At 40.3% G+C, this 21,565-nt stretch overlaps 2 protein-coding genes across 2 annotated transcripts in view; one reads left to right on the plus strand and one right to left on the minus strand.

The window, feature by feature from the left end:
• Positions 1-5,232, minus strand: part of LOC109951098 (anoctamin-9) — a 12,005-nt gene extending 6,773 nt beyond the window's left edge. The window contains 11 exon segments of the mRNA XM_020585392.1: positions 989-1,049; positions 1,128-1,221; positions 1,307-1,441; positions 2,261-2,340; positions 3,128-3,186; positions 3,277-3,326; positions 3,574-3,710; positions 3,809-3,931; positions 4,049-4,123; positions 4,826-4,948; positions 5,046-5,232. Coding sequence (XP_020441048.1) covers positions 989-1,049; positions 1,128-1,221; positions 1,307-1,441; positions 2,261-2,340; positions 3,128-3,186; positions 3,277-3,326; positions 3,574-3,710; positions 3,809-3,931; positions 4,049-4,123; positions 4,826-4,846 — 835 coding nt within the window. The 5' untranslated portion in view covers positions 4,847-4,948; positions 5,046-5,232.
• Positions 5,233-7,883: 2,651 nt separating this feature from the next.
• ano5a (anoctamin 5a) overlaps positions 7,884-21,565 on the plus strand; it is a 20,147-nt gene continuing 6,465 nt past the window's right edge. The window contains 11 exon segments of the mRNA XM_020585378.1: positions 7,884-8,551; positions 11,355-11,422; positions 16,917-17,027; positions 17,542-17,610; positions 19,462-19,746; positions 20,069-20,188; positions 20,298-20,413; positions 20,523-20,657; positions 20,752-20,857; positions 20,989-21,049; positions 21,431-21,559. Coding sequence (XP_020441034.1) covers positions 8,482-8,551; positions 11,355-11,422; positions 16,917-17,027; positions 17,542-17,610; positions 19,462-19,746; positions 20,069-20,188; positions 20,298-20,413; positions 20,523-20,657; positions 20,752-20,857; positions 20,989-21,049; positions 21,431-21,559 — 1,270 coding nt within the window. The 5' untranslated portion in view covers positions 7,884-8,481.

Consider the following 21,565-nt stretch of genomic DNA (forward strand, 5'->3'; position numbering starts at 1 on the left):
TGTTTTTTATTCATCTTTCACTTTGCCATGTTCCTTGCCATTCAGTACTGATGTATTTGCTTTTGATATACAGCACACTGACACAAGACCAGTCAAAAAACTATACAGCAACGTGCTGAAACAACTTGGTCAGGAGTTTGCAGTAAAGATGGCACTTAGGTTTTGGGATGTAAGACAACCAGATTGGGTTACATTTGGTTTATAAGAGCTTTGATTAAAATAAAAGGTTTGACTGGCAGCTGAAAAAGTAAAAAAAAAAAGAAAATGCTTTCAGATGTTTAAAGAAAAATTGCATAGTAAAAGTCTTTGTTTTTAACCTGTTTAACAGGGGACCTCCATTCCTTGATATATTCTTTACCTTACTCTACATGTGTACTCTCATATACTCGTGTGTACTGCAGTGGCTGTGCCCAGCTAACTGTACTTTTCCCACAGCTGTGCTAATAAACTTTAAGCAGGTAAATCACCATTCCATCAATCTTTTTTTCTATGAGATGAATTTGACATGAGAATAACAGACTTTAAGCAAATCCACAAAACACAGAGGCGCTCAAGGGAGGAAAAAGATGAAATAATACAGTAGGTGACTGAGCATTTATATACTGTATGCTCTTATAGATGACTGCTCGACCACCCCCACGGCCAGATGGCCCGCGCTGATTCAGATGTGAGTCGCCAAGAGGAATAGGTTCTCTCAGTGATGTGGTATCTCCTTGGCAGCACTGTCTCAGTGATCAAACATCCAGGCGGTTGAATAAAATATATTTAAGGCAGATAAAATAATTGTTTGTACAAGTTGTATGTATAGACAAATAAAAAACAGTATCAGAGAGGAGCTCTGCACCCTGATTTTCAATTATCTTTATTAAATGTGCCTGTTGTGATGGTTTTAATGGCTGTCACATGTGTCTATTTTAAACAAGGATCTGAATATCGAAAATACAGTAAAACCGAGAATGAAAATATCAATTAAAGAGATAAAACTCACCCCACACTGCCATGACCATCGCAAAGAACACCGTGCCATCGTTGTCAAACAGCAGGCTTACCTGTAGATATATGAAAACCGGCACTGAGCATCAGCAGACAAGTACATCATTCAGCCAATAGCAAAAGCACTCATATACCTTGGCATATGTGCACGTGTCAGAGAGCTTCCACACTTTGCATCTCTTGTCACAGAGTGGACACATGACCGTGTCAGCCTCGCAAACCTCCTTTCTACAACACAACAGACACTTAGTTACACTTTAGTACATGCTCGGTGATAATTACCAAATAGTGTGGAGCTGTGGGAAAAACTTACATCAGGGGTGAGCTGTTGAAGAAGGCCAGGCCATAGAGGAAGACAATCATGCCAATGAGAGCGGGAGGGATGAGCAGATATGTGTACCAGCCCAACCACAGATAGTACAAGGCCACCTTCTCCCCAAAGTAATTCCTAACAAGAGCACACACACACACACACACACACAGGCACAAGGAGAGCAGGAGAAAATGACAAGATGGACATACAGTATGCACTTATTATTGTACATAGAAAAATTACACATATTGCACATGTACAGTTTATTTAACAGTGTAAATGAATGCGTGTTTGCACACTGTATATGATTTCTGTATGCACACATTTTATTGTGTCACACTGTCTAGGCATGTAGTACTATACCGACATTTATCAAATTATAGTAAATACAATGTACAAAGGTTGTATAAAAACCGACTTTAATAACTTAACAAACAAAAATTGTACATTTTTCAGTATAAATGGCATAGATTTTATTTCATAAAGGTGCGTTGTGGCCTCCTTTTCCTATTGAGAGCAGTGACAGTGATGAGGGCAACACATACTGGATGGCTTTTGACAAAACTTGCTCACTATGGGGTGATTATTGGCATAATACAGTATGTGTGCGAGACTAAACAGCTGAAATTTTATCTTGTACCTACAGTAACATATTGACACAAATCTTATATATATTAATTTTCAACTTAAAAACTGAGGCATGTGCCTATTTGCACTGTGGACTCGCTACTCAAGTGAATGTATAGACAACAACTCTAACCTGTACCAGCATTAGGTACATCATTTTAAAGAGTCCAAACAATGCCTCCATAATGCGTGCGGAAGGACATGATTGCTGTTGTTCACCATAGAATGTGCTTCACAGTACGATGACAAGAAAAACAATGAAGCTGCAATAACCGCAAGTGTATAAAAAGCAGAACAATGAATAGGCTGTTGTGTTGCAGTCCAAACCTGACGGCAGTTATGGGTTGCCCTTGGAGACAGGCTGTCCATCGTGCCCAGCTCTCCTTCAGCTCTCGTTGCTTCTTTTTCTGAAAGCAGAAGCGCACAAAATCAAAGGAAAACACCAACACGAAGCTTCAAACATGTTTTTTAAACCTGGCAGTTCTAGTCAAACTGAAAACAGAAGCTTGTACAATGCAATGCAAAAATATCAATCGCATCGCTGGACACTTTGATTTTAGCTTAAATACACAATTTTAAGAAAGAATAAAAATTAACAGCGTCTCATATTTGGAATACACTGTGTAAATTTACTGACATGTTAATTTTCTCAACAGTTAATTTTGTCAGGTACACACATGTGCACATACACTCGCACACAATCACCTTTTCCATGATTGGATGACTCACTGCATCAGTAGCCTTGACTCGCATAGATTCTATGTACAAATGCTTCTTTGGCAGCAATGTATTGTTTTGGAAGGTCACTGCCAAGTTTCAGTTTGTAATTTTATAAGCTCTTAAGAATCGGAAAACACCTTTGTGGCAGTGTGAAAAGCAGTGATGCACCGTTAGATATCAGTGCCAAAGAATGCGCAGATCCCCATATAGTATATTTGAATCATCTATATCTCACAGTCAGGAAAGTCTCATTCAAGGACTATTGTATGTTTATTCACTTGTGTGCCATTATTAGTTTTTATTCATACAGTCTCTAAGGCTAAAGTTGGCGCCTGGTGCAGATCCTGAATGGGCCTTGATCAGGGCAGACAGCATCGTAATATTGCATTTGCAAAGGTTTGTGATAATATTACGATGCTGTACAAGAAAAGCATTTAAACCTAGCATTGTAATGAAATGTTGTAGGTCTTTTACCTCGTGTAAGCAGAACCTTGCTTCAAAAACCTTCGTCTTCATCAGATCCCGCAGGGCCTCTGAGAAGATGAACAGGTAAAAAGAATAATAAAAAATTCAGGAGTATGATTAAATGAGAAGAACTGGGATTGTAATTAAGCCTTTCTCACCTCCAGAATGGATCTGGGTATGATTCAAGATGAAGTGGACAATCCTTATCCTGAAACATGACAAGTATCACATGTTCTAAAATGTAGCTTGCAGCAAGAAACAATAAAAACTTTATTCATTCATCCAATTTTTTTGTCCTTGGAAACTAAATGTAGGGTAGGCTTTAGAGATCATTTAGATAAGGACAAGTATTTGAAAAGATCATTTCATATGGAGCACATAAACAGTCTTCGGTGTTTTAAATAGCGTCTGTGTTTGTTTAAAATGCCACATATAGCTGCAGTGGTATGCTTTACCTGGTGCTGAGAGCCACAGTGTTCTGATCTGAACTCCAGTTACAAGCATCAGACACTTTAAGCAGATACCTGTACTTCTCGAAAATTTCTTTGGGCGCTTGAATCCCATAGAAGACGAACTCATCATCTATAATTTTCTACCACGAATAAATAAAGACAATGTGAATGAATGACTTGCACAACCTTTGCCCCATATACAGTACAGGCACACTTTTGTCTATTATCAAAGACTTACTGTGACTTTCATGTTCTTTTTTTTCAGCTCTTCAATGTATTCAATTTGCTTCTTGAAGGCCTCTCTCTCCTGCTTATCGATGGGTTTAGCAACCAAGACATAGTCATATGATAGTGGAGTGTGCTGTGTGATAAAGAAGACATGCCAAAGTCAGACTTTCTCACATTATATGGGTCAGTCTTAATCTATGGACAGAAGTAGTTAGCATAGTCTTAGGCTGGACACATTAGATCAACTTACCACAGGAGGAAGTGATGTCTCCTCATTGCCATTCTCTTTTACCACTCCCATGAGTTCCAGTAGTTCAATACTGGGCTACACAGCACAACAATGAAAAATAATACAAGGAGGAGCTATCCAAACAATAGCAATACAGGTCATTAATACATGTTTTTGTTGTTAAAATGATATAAACGTGTGACAGATATGTAATGTTTTAACAATAAAACAACTAAGTGATCTAGCAGTGATATGTAATGCTAAGCATGTGAAGATCATCATCTGCAAACGAATCCTAACTATAACATGGAGGTGTGTCAGTGAATGCCACTGTGCTGACAAACACCTGAGGTTCTCCTGACTCACTACGGAGGACTGGTGGACAGGGTTAAACTAACCTGCCTGACCAGCATGTTATATTGATGTGCTCTCGCCCACATGCCACACAGCAGCCTGCTAAGTAGTCTCCTTACAAAACAGGACCAAAACAATGGAGGTGTGGCAGCCCTAGAACTGTCATCTAAATATGATGACACCAAAGAAGGCTCATACATTCCGTTCACTCCTGATCAATATATGATTATATTTAGACTGAGGTCCTGATTTCTGTAAGGGTGGGTCTTTACAGCACAGAGATGAGTTTCCATTGGAGCTATTTAGTCGGACAAGTGCAGGTCTGGCAGTCATGTTAAACACAGCGGGCCTGAGCAGCATAACAAAAACTCTTAAAGTGGGAGCTGACCGCAGAACAGCTCCATTATGTATCGATCAAATCTCTGGATGAACAAGATCACCCACCTGTCTCCTGTGGCCGTACATGATGTGTAGGCGCCGAATGCAGATGTGACTACCCGGATTAATAGAACAGCTTCAGTCACCATTCACGGATTACAAAGCCTCTCAGCTCGCAGATATACCCAGCTATAAAATGACAACAGGTAGTAGGGAACTTCCGTACTCCCTCCAGAAACAAGCGCATTTTTGTTTTGCAGGCTAAGGAATGTAAAAGCGACTCTACCTGTTGCTGATGTTACAGCGGCGATCGTCCCAGTCTCCACCTTTTTCCCTCGTCCAGTCACTTCAACGGCGCGGTCAACAAATACACAAACAAAGTGAGCCTCCTGTATGTTTCAGGAGCTACATACAAAAAGACACCATCGTTGGCTTGTCAAGGTGCGATGGAATGGCAAATTTGTGTCGCCTCCTCTTCACTGATGCAAAATGCCATTTATCTACCGCTAGATGGCAGCACACGCACTGGGTTCATGCGTCTGAAAATCACTGCACTGTGACTGAATCATCCTACACACATCAGTCATCGCCGAGTGTGACATTTGTTAAATAAAAACATCATTTTTACACAGTGAGTCATGAAATTACAATTTGAAAACATGTCGAGGTCCATAATGGAAAAGAGTCATTAGCATCCACCACTGAATATTAAGTCCTGACTGAGCAAACTGGAAATACACAAAAATAAGAAACTAAAGCCCATTTGTTGTCAGTATTAGAAGTTGGATTAGGTTGAGCCATAAAGCTGCAATTAGTTTAACTAAAAATAACGACAAACTAAAATAAGTACATGTAACTGTATGCTTACATGTTCACATTAACCTCACTTTATTAGCAGTTTAGAATGAAATCTTATTTTACTGAATATGTAACAAACATACATTTTCTTATTTCTTCATGATGTTAACACAGTGGCTTTATTAGCTGACCCAGCAGTTTTACTTCCAGTTGTCATTTTCCCTTTTTTCACAACAGACAAAAAAGCCCGTATGTACAGGAAGTAGAATCAAATGTCATAACAATAACACTGCACAGGTTAAACAAGGACAGAGCCAGAGAGAGATTTATCCACATATATTGAGCATTGTTTCACAGATTTACATTTTTTGTGTGTTAAAAGGAAATACATCCAGTCAGCTGTAGGATTTCCACTGTATAATTGTACTCAACTATATTTTACATGGACATATTGTAACCTACCTGTTTAATCCAACAGTTGAGCAAGCTATTTCTTTCCTATAACTTATTGTGGTATTAGGCTATATTTACACTTTACATACAACACATTCATTTTTTTGTATCCAGCTATTTTCCTTAAATATATTTTAGTGATGTAACTTAAAGGTTTTGACATTCCTCTTTACACAGTATTACTGATTTTCCTTTGTTGTAATTGTTTTTTTTAAATAATATCTTAAGTGAATCCATTTGACCTATTTCTGTTTCCCATCATTTCTGTTTGACTGTAAAGCAAAGAAAAACTAACAGGTCAAATGGGTTGTTATTAAAGATGATTTTAGCACCAATCTTGAAAAGCCTTGGTGAACACCCAGAAAATCCCTCATGTCGAGTAGGAGATGCAATATGAGGCTCAAAGAAAAAGGCTGTGAAAATAAGCAGCTGTATTTCTGTACATGGCCACACCCCACAGAGGAGGATGACATAATTACACCAGTACAAGACTGTGTAAACCACTTGAAAGGCAATGGAAAGGGCCACTGCTACTAAATTGGACCAGAGTGTAAGTACTGAGTGACTGGGAGGAGCGGGGATAAGCTGCTGATGGAGCCCTTCCTGAAATCCCTGTGAGGGCGGAACAAAGTATGAGAGCAGCCAAACATAATACTGTTTACAGTAGACAGTAGAGAGTACAGCAGACTGTTAAAGGCCCTGTGGCAATGAATTGTGTATGGTGTGTGTGTTTTTTCATTACTAAAGAATTATAGCCCAGAGCAAAATGATCAGGAGGCTTTGCACTTCAATCATAATGGGACCAGATGTTTCTCTTAAACATGTTTTCCTGTGGGCGACTAAATAAATGTCCTGTGGGATCCTTGTGGAAATGTATGAGGTAATAGGCTATGTGGCTGGTTCCTAGAAGCTCACTCGTTTGCCAGACAAATTGGTTTATAGCTATGCAAATGATTTATCTAAGGGAACATAGTGACAGTGTACATCCTCATCTTGTCGTTGTTTAATGTTGCATCGTTTGCAAATTAACACATTTTATGACTGAAATGCTCAGAATTTGTACCACTAGTATTACTGGTGAATAAATCATTTACTAAGAACAACCTATGAACTGCTGGATGGTGGAAATTCCTCCTCTAGCATGACACTTTTGTCTTTAAAATACCTCCACTGAGATGTTAAATTGCCAACCTTTTAGAAAACAGCTGCAGGACATCTGGACCAAAATCAATTTTGGCTATAACAGTTTATTAACGTTTACAACTTCAGACATAACTGATTATTGTAGAAATTTTTTAAATGATCTTTAAAAACATTTATAGGTGACTGGCTAACTTTTGCTTATGGCTTATTGCAAACGTAGAGACAGACCATTACTAACATTTATTTTATAACTGCAGACATGATGGCTCAGAAAAGGTTCTTTAATGAATTTAAGACATGATAAGACATGACAGGTAGAGCAGATTCACTAATGCATTTAAGTGCTAATGTAATGTCAAAAGGGTGCTTTTGGTATATTTTTATTCTGGTTAAAATAGGACAGTGAGGAGGATGTAGAAGCTGATATAAATGACGACTTCTGATATTTCTTGCCACCATGATGACCAGACTGGCTGAACACAGAGATTTTAATTACAAGCAAATATGGAGCTTGGATTGATATATACAGTATGTTAGGGTTGAGTAATGACGATTATGGCCTGATACCATACAGTCTATGCATGATACCGTCTTTTGGGGCCAAATGATGGATGAAACATCATCTAATATGAACACTGAGCTTCCGTGGGACTGCTCGCCCATTCTTTAACAAGTTTATTAACATCTAATAACATTAGATGAAACCACAGCCTGGTAAATACTCCGATCTGATTGGTCGCTGGCGGCCAATGAATCTCAAAGTTCTAGAACTGGCCATGAACACTACTCCGATTCGAAAATAATATAAAATTATCCGGCATCCACGTTTTTCTTTTGTTTTCTTTCCTGGTAAGTAAACTAGAATACTCGAGAGCAGACTCCTGGTTGTTCAAATTTAATGAACTCCGTGGAGGAATGTTCCCCTGCTGCTCCGTTAGCTAAGGTTAGCTTATGCCAACACAAACACTAACTGGCGCATGTGGTTAGCTAATGTTACATATCTGGACTGTCCAGTTGTGTTCGTCGGTGGACATTACCGTCCGCTACAGTATCTGTTCTCCCCAGGCACAAACTATTGGCCTGTGGTGTGTACGTGGCGCCTCCCCTCACGACCCTCCCTCTGTGCTGAGGTGATGCGCAGTCAGCGGGCAGTGCTTGAGGCAGGGCGGCGAAAAGAGAGTCCTGGTGAGAGTCTTGGTGAGAGTCCTGGTGAGCAGACTGAGGAGACAGAAGAGCGCTTTGTTAGTGGGACAGAAATCATTTGGCTCAGGATTTCATGGTGTAGATGAGGACCAGTAGGTACGGCTTGGCAGCACGACGGAGTCAGCATGCACCGAATAACGGGAAAAGCGGGAGGGGACAGTTTGATTGAGCTGAGCCCGACTGATTCTTTTAACGGTGAGTATGTTAGAGCCAGCAGGCTGGTGTGTCCTCAAACCGCGGTTTTACACTTTAAATGTTGCTCTGAAGTTAATGTGCCGGGTTTCATTAGTCACATTCTTAAAAAGGACAAAGTTTTTCAGGGATATCCTATTACACCGGGTCAACAAACCTTTAAAAAACACCATAGCCTACAGTAGGCGTGTTGAAAAGCTTATCCTCACTAAAACTTTCCAACAGCCATAACCATGACATTTCTCAGCTCACAACTAAGGTAAACAGCAAATTTAAAAGTAGATTTATGACACAAGCCTTCTGTGTCAGTAATGATAACCTGTAGGCCTACACAGTTTAAAACCCACCCTGCTCGTTTCTCCTTTAATGCTGTGAATAGTCTGCCCTTCTTTTTATTTAAGCAGCAGTGACTTTTTGCCTGCTTCTGACAACTGGCTGCTGCTTAAAGGCTGACACTATATCCACCAAAACAAGCCCCAGATCCCTCACTGCTTAGGGCTAAATGTGAATTTTATACAACCCTTTAGACAGGGGCTTGTGTTTTTGCCATTTATGGTGTTGCTGAATGGAGGATGAATCAGCCTGGGTACACTGCAGCAACCAGTATCTGTATGAGCTGAAGTGAAAGTGTAGCGTTTCATCTGCAGCACAGAGAGAATCATATAGCAGTCTAAATGAAACTGAAGTGGTCATGAACTATAGTTACTGTTACCTTGGTGTTGTGTGTTTGTGGTGCGTTGAGATAACAGTGGAAGTAGTGTCTTCCCCTCACGTCACACTCACACCTCCCTAACCTTCAGTAGGAGTAATACTCCATATTATGAGTGTACTGTACAATGATGACTGCCGATGGAAAACATCCTTTTTGTAGATTCGGTTTCTGTTGTATGAGTAATGTTCATTCATTACCATACAAGCAAAAACACAAATTTTCCAATCTTGCTGTTAGTGTTACATATGCCTGACTTGCTTTATAACCCATTTACAGGTTTCTGTATTTAAATAAACCCCAGTGAACATACTGTAGGTACAGATTCTCAAACTGCTCATGGTTGTGGTTTGACCACACAGACTCAGACAAGCTTGGATTATCATGTGTTGCTGCACTAGTGCTCACCCTTACTGTAAATATGGATAAAATCTACCTAAGACTGTCTTGTGAACTCACCTGTCAGAACAGTTCTTTGTATACTTTATGTTTCCACCTTTAAACTCACCTTTCTAAACATGACAGTGGCTTCCTGTCACAGGAAATCAGACGAACCCCCCGACTGTGTTTATAGACCAAATGTAGCACACATCCTTGTACGGTGGCAGCGGTAACAGTAACAGTTTACAGGTACTCAAGTCAATGTAGTCATATAGACACTAAAAAGTAGTTGTAGGTTCGAGATCACATCTCTGTTAGTTCAATAAAGCAGCTGTATTTGTTCTCCATGTTTTAGTATTGGATTTGACTTTTGAGTATCAGTATGGCTGAGCTGCAACATAATTGTTTTTGTGTAAATAATAGATGTGCATCAGATTTGTTCTCTTGAGTCTGCTGTGGTAATAAAGAAGGAGTCAGAAGCAGCCTTGTGGCATTTTCACTGAGCTCAACTGCTCTTTTGTGGACAAAGCCTCAACTGCAGAGGCTACATACTTAGGTGGGATATGACCCTTGGCGTAGGTAAGTGGCTAATGCTGATTGCTCTACTAATGCACCAAACTGTGCCAAAATGTGCTCGACGTCTTGAGAGGCATTCTTATATGTCATGAACCAAATACCGTATATTTTGGAACAAATTACAGCAGTCCAAAACCCAACTCAGTGTCCCAAGTGCTTTTTAAGGAAAATAAAACAAATTGGCTTTAAGTTTGCATGAAAGGGGTGGCTTTTGCTTTGAATCCAGATCTTCTGTAGATTCTTCTTTAAGGTGTCAGTAGTGCTAGAGCTTCACATCCTTCACTAGTAACACTAAGCCTGTATGCAAATAATGAACCGCATGTAATGGAAATGATATCATGTTTCACTTACATTTCTCTCAATAGTGGCATTGTTACTATAATACACTGTCAAGTATATTAGATTACTTATTCATTTTAGTTTTGAGCCACCATGTTATGCTTTTTTGACAAGGTGTGCAATGACATAGACAGAAAAAGTTTACATAAGGTTCAAATGCTTGTTTCATTGCTAAGCATTTTCAGACTAAATATAACCTCAGAGAGACCATCAATTAGGACTGTTGAAGTTCTATTTAAAACACAGACATACAACCAGCTTTTTCTTTATATTTTTAAGGAAAGTGGTGCCTATGCTAGATGTTTGTCATTCTTATCCATCTGCCCTGCCATTTAAATACATCTTTTCTCAGAATATACTCTTGACAGGCAATGGAGAGTAGCTAAAAGAAGAACTTGATCCTGGTTGAAGCCGTATTTCAACACATGCAGCCTTCCCCTTCAGACACATTGAGGGGGTTTACCAGACTTCTAGGTCACAGTTCCTGCAGAGTCCTCTATAGTGATGGCACAGCAACATGGCTGTGGCTGTTCTTTCGTGGTGAGCCTGCTAGGTCATGCTCTCTGGCCGGTGGGAGTGCTGCCACAAAATGTGCTGTACAAATATAGAGCACAACACTGGCTGTTTGCCAGTTCTCTCTTATCTCAGGCAACTGTTCACAGAACTGAAACTACGCAGCCACATTTTCAGATTTATTGTGCTACTTGCTATTCTTCCTTTACATTGGTTAGAGAATATTACTGTAATTAACCTTGGTTATTCTATTTTTTACTTAGGTTGCCCTTTGTTACTGTCTTGCAGATGATATAAATGGCTACCACCAAAATGCCTCATCCAGCACAGGATCCCGTCAGCAGGGACAAGCAGTGGTAAACACCAAACTCACACTTTCATAGACATTCTATAAAGCAGCTTCTTTTGAATAAAATCTCATAACACAGTAACTTTTGTTATTATGTATATTTGCAGGTGCCTCACAAGGGTATGTTAGGCTTTTCAAGATGAATGCACTAAAGATGTCTGTTTAACCCCACTGTACTGTACCTTCACTTTCTGCCATTGCTCCTGAAAACAACAGGAAGTTCATTGTGGACAACTAAAGTGTCTTATTTAGATTTCCTTCCTTCTTTTTTCCCAGTTTAATTGTCACAGTGATTTTCTTAATGTAGACCCACCCACTAAAACAGGATGGTTTAGCTTGTGGAGTTTAGTGGAACCAGCATCTAATAGTTTCAGTTGTGAGTTTACCTCAGTTTTTTTTATTCCAGTTGTAATGGTTTACAACTTGCAATTATGCCCCTGTTTATTCTCCCTTTTCACACTGTACTTAAAGTCTCCTTTGACATCTGATGTGTGCGTAGAGACCTGTGAGTCTCTCGACACCAGCCGGGCCTCCCCGGCCCCTTCTGACCACAGCGACAGTCCACACTTTGAGGCTCAGACCTTAGAGCAAATCAGTGATTTGACTGGGGTAAGACACCAGTCAAATACACAGCTGCATGCTGCTGTGTCAGTGTCTGTGTGTCTGTGTCAGCGTTCATTAACATTTATTGTTTTTCAGCATGTTTGGAAGTGTTTTAAACATAATGTGTACAGATGTCTAAACATAATGCAAGCGTGGCTTGTCTGCGTGTATCATTTTCATGTTTTGATCGCCTCTGTAATGTTGCCGCTACAGTTTTAGTTGTATGCTGTTGAATGTATCATGCTGTCAGGCGTTGTTTTCCTCACTGTCCTCTCGGTTCCTCCACAGCTTTCGAGAAAGCGGGCTCTGTTCTTGAAATTTCGTTCCAGGGTATGGCATGGTAAAACAGGCTTGAAATGTGATCCAACGTCATACACATGTCTGCTTGCTAGTTTATATTTCCTTCTTGAAGAATGTCTGTTGAGTTGAGTGTTGAGTTTCTCCATTAGATATTGAGAGAGTGAAGCTTGGACATTAGAGTTGAAATCAATACACAGTATCTTGGTAGAGAGCTGATATTGGCTCCTGGAGAGCATGTTGTTTTCTGCAGAGAGTAATGGAAACATGGCAGCACGAGTTGTGTGTTGATGCATCATGCGAACGGGGCTTTTTACTTGCTTTGTTCTCACCTGTGATAATCGTCTGCTTCACTGAAGAAAAGCAAGAGGTAGTGTTACAGCATAATTAGAAACATGCACACTCACATACCATGTTTGTCATTTACCTAGCTATTTTCATGTTAGTGCATTTGTGTTTGTGCACGTGTACTTTGCTGTACCATAAGTGTATGCAGCCTATAGTGTAATCCTGACCCTGCCCTGTGCTCATGATAGGACTGAACTTTGCTGTGGCTAACCACATACTGCAGGCATCGTTTTTTAATTGTGGTCTTGTTTAAACAGTGTGTAACCCATTTTATTGAAAAATGGAATCGTTGCTATTTTAAACAGCAGATAATCATTAGGGGGAAACCCTGTAATCAGATTTTCTAGTAGCCTGGCCCTCTCCAACCAAAGGCTGTGATTTAGCTGAGATGATGATTGCATCAAAGTGTTGTTGATGGGAGGCAGCTGCAGATCTGTATATTGTCTTTGTAATCAATAAATGCATGTTCTTAGAGTGTCACTGACACTGCTAAGGTATAGTAGGAGTATCCAGGTCTCCTTTTTTGCTCTAGAGACAAGCACAAAGTCTTCTGTGTTTAGAACACTTTGGACGATTGCAGTGACTTATTGCAATGCAATAAATACATTTTGGTTTTATACAGTAGCTACCATTTACTAGAATTAGATAAGACATTTTTTTTTTTGGTTTTTGCTGAAACAACATAGTATAAACAGTGAATAGATTTGAATGCATGTTTGCTGATTTTGTAGCACTAACATGCAGAATGCATTGAAGACTTAAGAGAATTTTGAAGCATAATGACTAAAGACTGACAGGAGCGTTCTCAGAAGAAAACATTGAAACATTATCAGACAATTTAGTAGCTGTGATATATTAAAAATCTAAATCCAAGTGACCAGTGACCAGTAACAATTCTTTGCCAGAATCCTTCAGCCTAAAAAAAAGAGATGTCTTGAAAGTAATATTTTAAAGGACTCCCCCTCCCTGAAATTGGAAGCCTTCTTATGTTAGACCATGTTTTATATCTACCCTTTTTAATTAAGGTAAAAGATATACATAGACCTAAACGCCCAGTAGTTACTTTAGTTGAAAAATGTATAGGACTCTGTGGCACTCCATATGGCTGACCTGTAATTACAGCAAATTAGAGGGTTTCTGCAGCAGCATCCCAGTTAAATAAAGCACCTACCCTGCTAAAAGTAACCACTGGTCCACATGGTCAGTGTAGTCTGGGAGGTAGTTCAGACCAGCTGTTACAGTGAATACATACTCTGGGCTAAGAAAACTGTAAAAAGACAAGTCTTATATGAATCAATACAGTAGGAACCAGGTGTGTAAATTCAGCTGTAGAGCTTAAAAACAGCTGTTGTTCTTTGTAGATAATGTGTGCAACATGTCTGAGACAGTTTACATGTATTTTCCATATGGCCCAATTTGCACTTTGTACACAATTGTGGTCGGGTCACTACTTTGAAGCAGTCAAGTCAGGCTGAGGAGATTATGCAGCAGTTATCAGTTTTCTGCAGTGCATCTTTATCAGCCTTAACAGAACAGAGTTCTTCATGTGGTAATTTGTTTTTTAGCAATGGATTTCCCAGTTATCTAAAATATTGGACATCATGTTTCAGGGGCTTACTCTGCTGATGGCCAGTGTTGTGCAGTACAGTGACATCACCTCCCCTTTTCTGATGCTGTCCTCTTATAACATTAACTGGCAGCAGCCATGCTGCGCCTGTGCCGGAGTCATCTCTAGGAGTCTGCTCTATTTCTCTCCTGTCCTCTCTCTTCCTGTCACTCTCCCGCTTTCTTTTCTGGAGGAGGGTAGTCTGGATGGAGCTCCACTGGCTTGGGGATCAGTGGAGTGGGAGTGAGAGAAGCAGTATTTTCAGGGCTGGACTCTGCTCCCTGGAGAAAGGCAATTTTGCTCAGGCAGCTGTTCTTTCCGCCATAACCATAAAGGGAGCAAGACATGGAGGTAAAGTGTGCTCTTCCTTTCTTCCCCACAGCATTAGGCTGACGGTCAAAGGAAACTCTATCAGAACTAAAGTGCATTTGACATAGATGAGGCTGCGATGTAGGTTTTATTGACTTTTCTGAACTGCCTGCAGTCCCGTGTGGGCGGCTAGCTACTGTCATTGTGTGAAGTGATGACAGCAGTACATGCTGCATGGTTACTTTTAGCAATGTGAACAGCTGGAGCAGCTCAGACAGCAAATAGTCAAGCCCTTTCCTCCTTTAAAGCTGTGCAATTCATGTTCGCTCATGCCTGTAGCTGCTGAAGAGACAGCCACTGCAGGGTTAGCGTTAGCTGACACACATGCTTGGAATTTCTAAAGCTGACAGTACATGTGGTCTCAGCTACAGTGGATTTCAGGATTTACAGAAAAGCATGTAAAGTATATGGGAGCCTAGTATGGCTGCTGTCCCTGTTTTGTAGACTGTGGTATTTTCTGAATTTGTAAGCCTCTCCACATATTCTTTGTTATAAGATATAACCTGAGTTTATGTTTTATGAATTGACAGATGACCTGGGGGGAGAGCATTTACAGGACTGGATTTTTTCCTGTGATGAACATTTCTTTAAAAGCCTATTCTCATCAAATCAAATCAGTTTTATTTGTATGGCCCCAAATCACAATAAAAGTCATCTCAGGACACTTTACAAAGTAAGGTCTAGACCTTACTGTTATTTACTGTGATGTGAAGCTGGTCTCCTCAAACTGGCAACTGCTAAATTGTAACTTGTGGACTGATGATAGACAACTGTATATACTGTAACTCACAGCCAGTGGAATAGCTGTCTTGATAGAGAGAACTTTAAATCTCCTCAGTTTGCTCAAACAGGACAGCAGAGAGCTATAAGCTTCACTGGAAGCTCCCACTGAGGGGATTTAAACACACACTGTGTCCTCTGCCTCACTCCCTGCAAAAATCAGGTTAAGAGAGGGATACTGAACATAACTGTTTTGCCAAAATCCAAAATGACAGAAGGAAACAGACACATGTACCTGATAGTAAAGTGTGACAAGCCTCTATCCACAAACAATGTTGAACTAGTTTTGTTCCTGCTGCCATTGCTGAGCTCAGAGCATCATGGGCCCCGTCAGCAGCCGGGCTCAGGGTCACCTGATCCAATCCTAACTATAAACTTTATCAAAAAGGAAAGTCTTAAGTCTAATCTTAGAGAGGGTGTGTGCCTCCTGAACTGAGACTGGGAGTTGGTTCTATAGGAGAGGAGCTTGATAGCTAAAGGCTCTGCCTCCCATTCTGCTTCTGTGGACTCTAGGAACCACAAGTAAACCTGCACTCTGAGAGCAAAGTGCTCTGTTAGGATGATAAGGCTCTACGAGGTCTTTAAGATACGATGGAGCCTTGTCATTAACATTACTCTGGCTGCAGCATTTTGGATTAGCTGGAGGCTTTTTAGGGAATTATTGGGATATACTTATAGTAAAGAGTTACAGTAGTCCAGCCTGGAAGTAACAAATGCATGGACCAGTTTTTCAGCATCACTTTGGGACAGGATGCTCCTGATTTTTGCAATATTGCGCAGGTGAAAGAAGGCAGATCTAGAGACTTGGATTTTGTGTGATTTAAAGGACATATTCTGATCAAAGATGACTCCAAGGTTCCTCACAGTAGTACTGGAGGCAAGAGCTATGTCATCTAAAGTAACTATATGATTAGACAGCAGATTTCTAAGGTTTTCAGGCCCAAGCACAATAACTTCAGTTTTGTCAGAGTTTAGAAGTAAGAAGTTACAGGCCATCCAGGCCTTTATGTCTTTAAGACATGCTTGAAGTTTGACCAGCTGATCTGATTCATTTGGCTTCACAGATAAATATAACTGAGTATCATCTGCATAGCAATGGAAACTTCTGTTGTGCTTCCTGATAATAGACACATGTTGATGATTTAGATGAAGCAATTGTTGAGGTCAACTCAGAGAGATCTATAGGAGAGAAGTAGTCCAAGTATAAATGAGGTCTTACAGGTGTTTCATCTTGTTCAGTAAATCCTTGTAAGGGGGCATGAGCAACATTAAACATCTTAGTCAGAGCATATCCCTTCCATTTAGCATGCTGTTTGTGAGGATCTGTAATTGTGTTGCTTTAGGCAAACATTCCAGTCTAATATGGTGTGGAGGCCTTGTTTTTTGGGTTTTGCTGTTAGCCACTGACACATAGTTTGGCTCTCTGCTCTGCTCTTTTAGCTGATATTGTACCAGTGTCTATTTTAAATGTTGTGACCTCTGTTTTATTTTGTTATAGATCGGCAAACAACAGTATAGTAAAGACTCCGTGTTTTTCCGTGATGGAGTGCGCAGGATTGATTTTGTCCTGTCCTATGTTGTTGATGAAAAAGATGGTGAGAGAAAACAGGTAAGAAACAATTTCTAGGTACATTTCACTAGTTGACTAACTGCAAGCAATTGAGTTTTTTATTGTTGTTTCAGGGAATCTATTATAAGGTCACTTCTGCATTGACATAGCCTCACAACCCTTTTATTTTTTGGTAAATCAACTTTAAATATTTCCATATTGTCATAGGAGGGTTTGCATGTTATATTTTATCACCTGTGAAGTTCTGGAAGACTTATAGTGTTTGGTACCAGGCTGTTAGACTTCACATTTGCTGTTACCACTCTACCATGAGGCAGTTCGTCGCAGCCGAGTCACATATTGCTCATAGTCACAGCAGTGAGTCAACACGCTGGCCTGCTTAAGAGCTACACTAACTCATTTTTCCTACTGCATGAGGAAGAACAAACAGAGGCCAGTTCCTGTGTAATATCCATATGTGTCATCAAACATGGCAGTAAATTTCCGCTGTAAGAAGGAGGAATTGAAATCATGATTAAATTTATGTGTACACTGTTTTTTTTTTCTTCTAAAGGAGAGAAGGAAGGTGTATGAGGCCAATCTAATGAAAGTTGGCCTGCAGCTGGAGACGGAAGATAAATCTGTAAGCACCCTGTGCCATGTAAAGACACTATGCATGTGTCATATCATGTATACAGTGCCTTGCGAAAGTATTCGGCCCCCTTGAACTTTGCGACCTTTTGCCACATTTCAGGCTTCAAACATAAAGATATAAAACTGTAATTTTTTGTGAAGAATCAACAACAAGTGGGACACAATCATGAAGTGGAACGAAATTTATTGGATATGTCAAACTTTTTTAACAAATAAAAAACTGAAAAATTGGCCGTGCAAAATTATTCAGCCCCCTTAAGTTAATACTTTGTAGCGCCACCTTTTGCTCCGATTACAGCTGTAAGTCGCTTGGGGTATGTCTCTATCAGTTTTGCACATCGAGAGACGGAAATTTTTGCCCATTCCTCCTTGCAAAACAGCTCAAGCTCAGTGAGGTTGGATGGAGAGCATTTGTGAACAGCAGTTTTCAGTTCTTTCCACAGATTCTCGATTAGATTCAGGTCTGGACTTTGACTTGGCCATTCTAACACCTGGATATGTTTATTTGTGAACCATTCCATTGTAGATTTTGCTTTATGTTTTGGATCATTGTCTTGTTGGAAGACAAATCTCCGTCCCAGTCTCAGGTCTTTTGCAGACTCCATCAGGTTTCCTTCCAGAATGGTCCTGTATTTGGCTCCATCCATCTTCCCATCAATTTTAACCATCTTCCCTGCCCCTGCTGAAGAAAAGCAGGCCCAAACCACGATGCTGCCACCACCATGTTTGACAGTGGGGATGGTGTGTTCAGGGTGATGAGCTGTGTTGCTTTTACGCCAAACATAACGTTTTGCATTGTTGCCAAAAAGTTCGATTTTGGTTTCATCTGACCAGAGCACCTTCTTCCACATGTTTGGTGTGTCTCCCAGGTGGCTTGTGGCAAACTTTAAACGACACTTTTTATGGATATCTTTAAGAAATGGCTTTCTTCTTGCCACTCTTCCATAAAGGCCAGATTTGTGCAGTATACGACTGATTGTTGTCCTATGGACAGAGTCTCCCACCTCAGCTGTAGATCTCTGCAGTTCATCCAGAGTGATCATGGGCCTCTTGGCTGCATCTCTGATCAGTCTTCTCCTTGTATGAGCTGAAAGTTTAGAGGGACGGCCAGGTCTTGGTAGATTTGCAGTGGTCTGATACTCCTTCCATTTCAATATTATCGCTTGCACAGTGCTCCTTGGGATGTTTAAAGCTTGGGAAATCTTTTTGTATCCAAATCCGGCTTTAAACTTCTCCACAACAGTATCTCGGACCTGCCTGGTGTGTTCCTTGTTCTTCATGATGCTCTCTGCGCTTTAAACAGACCTCTGAGACTATCACAGTGCAGGTGCATTTATACGGAGACTTGATTACACACAGGTGGATTCTATTTATCATCATTAGTCATTTAGGTCAACATTGGATCATTCAGAGATCCTCACTGAACTTCTGGAGAGAGTTTGCTGCACTGAAAGTAAAGGGGCTGAATAATTTTGCACGCCCAATTATTCAGTTTTTTATTTGTTAAAAAAGTTTGAAATATCCAATAAATTTCATTCCACTTCATGATTGTGTCCCACTTGTTGTTGATTCTTCACAAAAAATTACAGTTTTATATCTTTATGTTTGAAGCCTGAAATGTGGCAAAAGGTCGCAAAGTTCAAGGGGGCCGAATACTTTCGCAAGGCACTGTATGTCATATCGCCACTTTATCTTTATGCTGCTAAAAAACCGAATTTCATGGAAAACCTGTGAAATGCTTTTTTTTTCAAGCATCTCCTTTTATCATTGAGTAGGACTTATTGAACTAGTAGCCTACACTCATTTTACTGAGAAACTATCTCACTGTCATTACCATCAGGAGTCAGAGGATGGAAAGACCTTTTTTGTGAAGATCCATGCTCCATGGGAAGTGTTGGCCACCTACGCAGATGTGTTAAAGATTAAGGCCCCATTTAAGGTCAACGACATCCCAGAGAACAGAGCGATGCCCATGAACTGGCTGTCCACCCCCTTTCGTTTGCCGGAGCACGTCATGCAGCCTGAGCCAGACTATTTCACAGCCCCATTCAACAAGAGCAAGTCTGACTTCTTCCTGACTGACGACAAAGACACGTTCTTCCCCACTTCTACTCGCAACAGGATTGTAAGAATGCGTTGACAATGACTTCCTTATCTTGTTTGTGACCTTCAGATTGTAACATTCCTCAAACATTCAAAGCTGATTTTTTTTTACAAATGCTACTAAGCTCTGACTCTGTTTATGGACTTGAACTAATATGTTTTGAAAATGGTCATTAAAGTGGCTAAACTACTAATTTAACAGGGCCACATTTATTTTGTAGAACTGAATGTTTATTTTCCTAAAACTGTTGAGAAAACAGGCAACTGTATAAATCTGGTTTTTAGCCATAGATATTTTAAGCCTGACAAATGGCAAACACTGCTATTCTGTTTCTCTCTACTAGGTCTACTATATCCTGTCCCGCTGCTCGTACTACAGGGATGAATGTGGAGAGAAAGACAAGAAGGGTATCAAACGGTTACTCAACAACGGCAGCTACACTTCTGCCTTCCCCCTGCATGATGTGAGCCTCTTTTGATGAACATTTGACACTTTTGTCTTTAATTGAATGTGCACTCAGTGTTGAAACCCAGTGAATGTGGTAGTGAACTGTGTCTTCTGTGTCCGTGCAGTGTAGATACTGGGTAAAATCGAAGGACGTTAATCGCGAAAGTGAGCGATACAATCTCTACAAATACTGGGCCAGATTCCTCTGTTTCTTCAAGGAGCAGCCCCTCAACCTCATAAGGCAAGACGTGAAAACAAAGTAGTCATATCTGTCATGTATTTACTCAGAATTACTAATTGGGAATCATAAGAATTTACAGCAAGAATGTTGTTGTTTTTAATTCCAACAGGAAGTATTACGGGGAGAAGATAGGTATTTATTTTGCATGGCTGGGTTTCTACACTGAGATGTTGCTGTTTGCTGCAGTAGTAGGAACAATTTGTTTCATCTACGGATTCCTCACCTACGATGACAATCAGTGGAGGTGAGCTTTACCCAGAATACTAGCATTATTAGGTGCTATCTTTATTTGCTGTGTCATTGTTCATTTTATTGAAAACAGTTCTGTTTTTACACAGTAAGGAGATTTGTAGTGAGGCAGTTGGAGGCAACATTGTCATGTGCCCCCTGTGTGACAAGAAATGTGGCTACTGGAAACTCAACACAACATGCAACTCCTCATGGGTGAGACATGGCTTTGAGACTGACTTGTTTTGTTCATTATTCATCTTCTACCCACAATGTTTGGCATTAAAACAGGGAATATTAAGTTTGGCATTTGTCATTATTTAGCTATTTCTTAAATGTGTTCTCAGCAATCACACCTATTTGACAACGTGGGAACTGTGTTTTTTGCCATATTCATGGGGATTTGGGGTGAGTAAAAATGTCTGCTGTCTGCATTTTGTATTTTCTAAACCAGTGCACCACCTAGTGGGAGCTCCTAAACTGTTGTTGTCATTTAAAATTACTATTACTTACTTTGTAACTACAGTATACACCCAAATCACATACACAAAAAGCATATTTTTCCTTTTCTCCCTCTTAGTTTTGGGTTTATCGGCTTAGAGATCTGACACTTTTCCTATGGCACCAATATAGTAGAATTAAATTGGGTTTAATCACTGAAAAATTCCATTTGAAACACTCAGCATCTTGTCTTTCCAAGCCAGGCACAGCTCTTAATACAGATTCAATAAAACAAGGGTATGATTTTGCCATGAATCACCTGGTGTGACGGGTCCACTTCCTCTGCAGTGACACTGTTCCTCGAGTTCTGGAAGAGGCGGCAGGCCCGTTTGGAGTATGAATGGGATTTGGTCGACTTTGAGGAGGAGCAACAGCAGCTGCAGCTTCGGCCGGAGTATGAGACCAAGTGCACCAACCGCAAGC

This window comes from Monopterus albus, unplaced genomic scaffold (genome assembly GCF_001952655.1).
Source record: "Monopterus albus unplaced genomic scaffold, M_albus_1.0 scaffold7.1, whole genome shotgun sequence".
NCBI classification, from domain to species: Eukaryota; Metazoa; Chordata; class Actinopteri; order Synbranchiformes; family Synbranchidae; genus Monopterus; species Monopterus albus.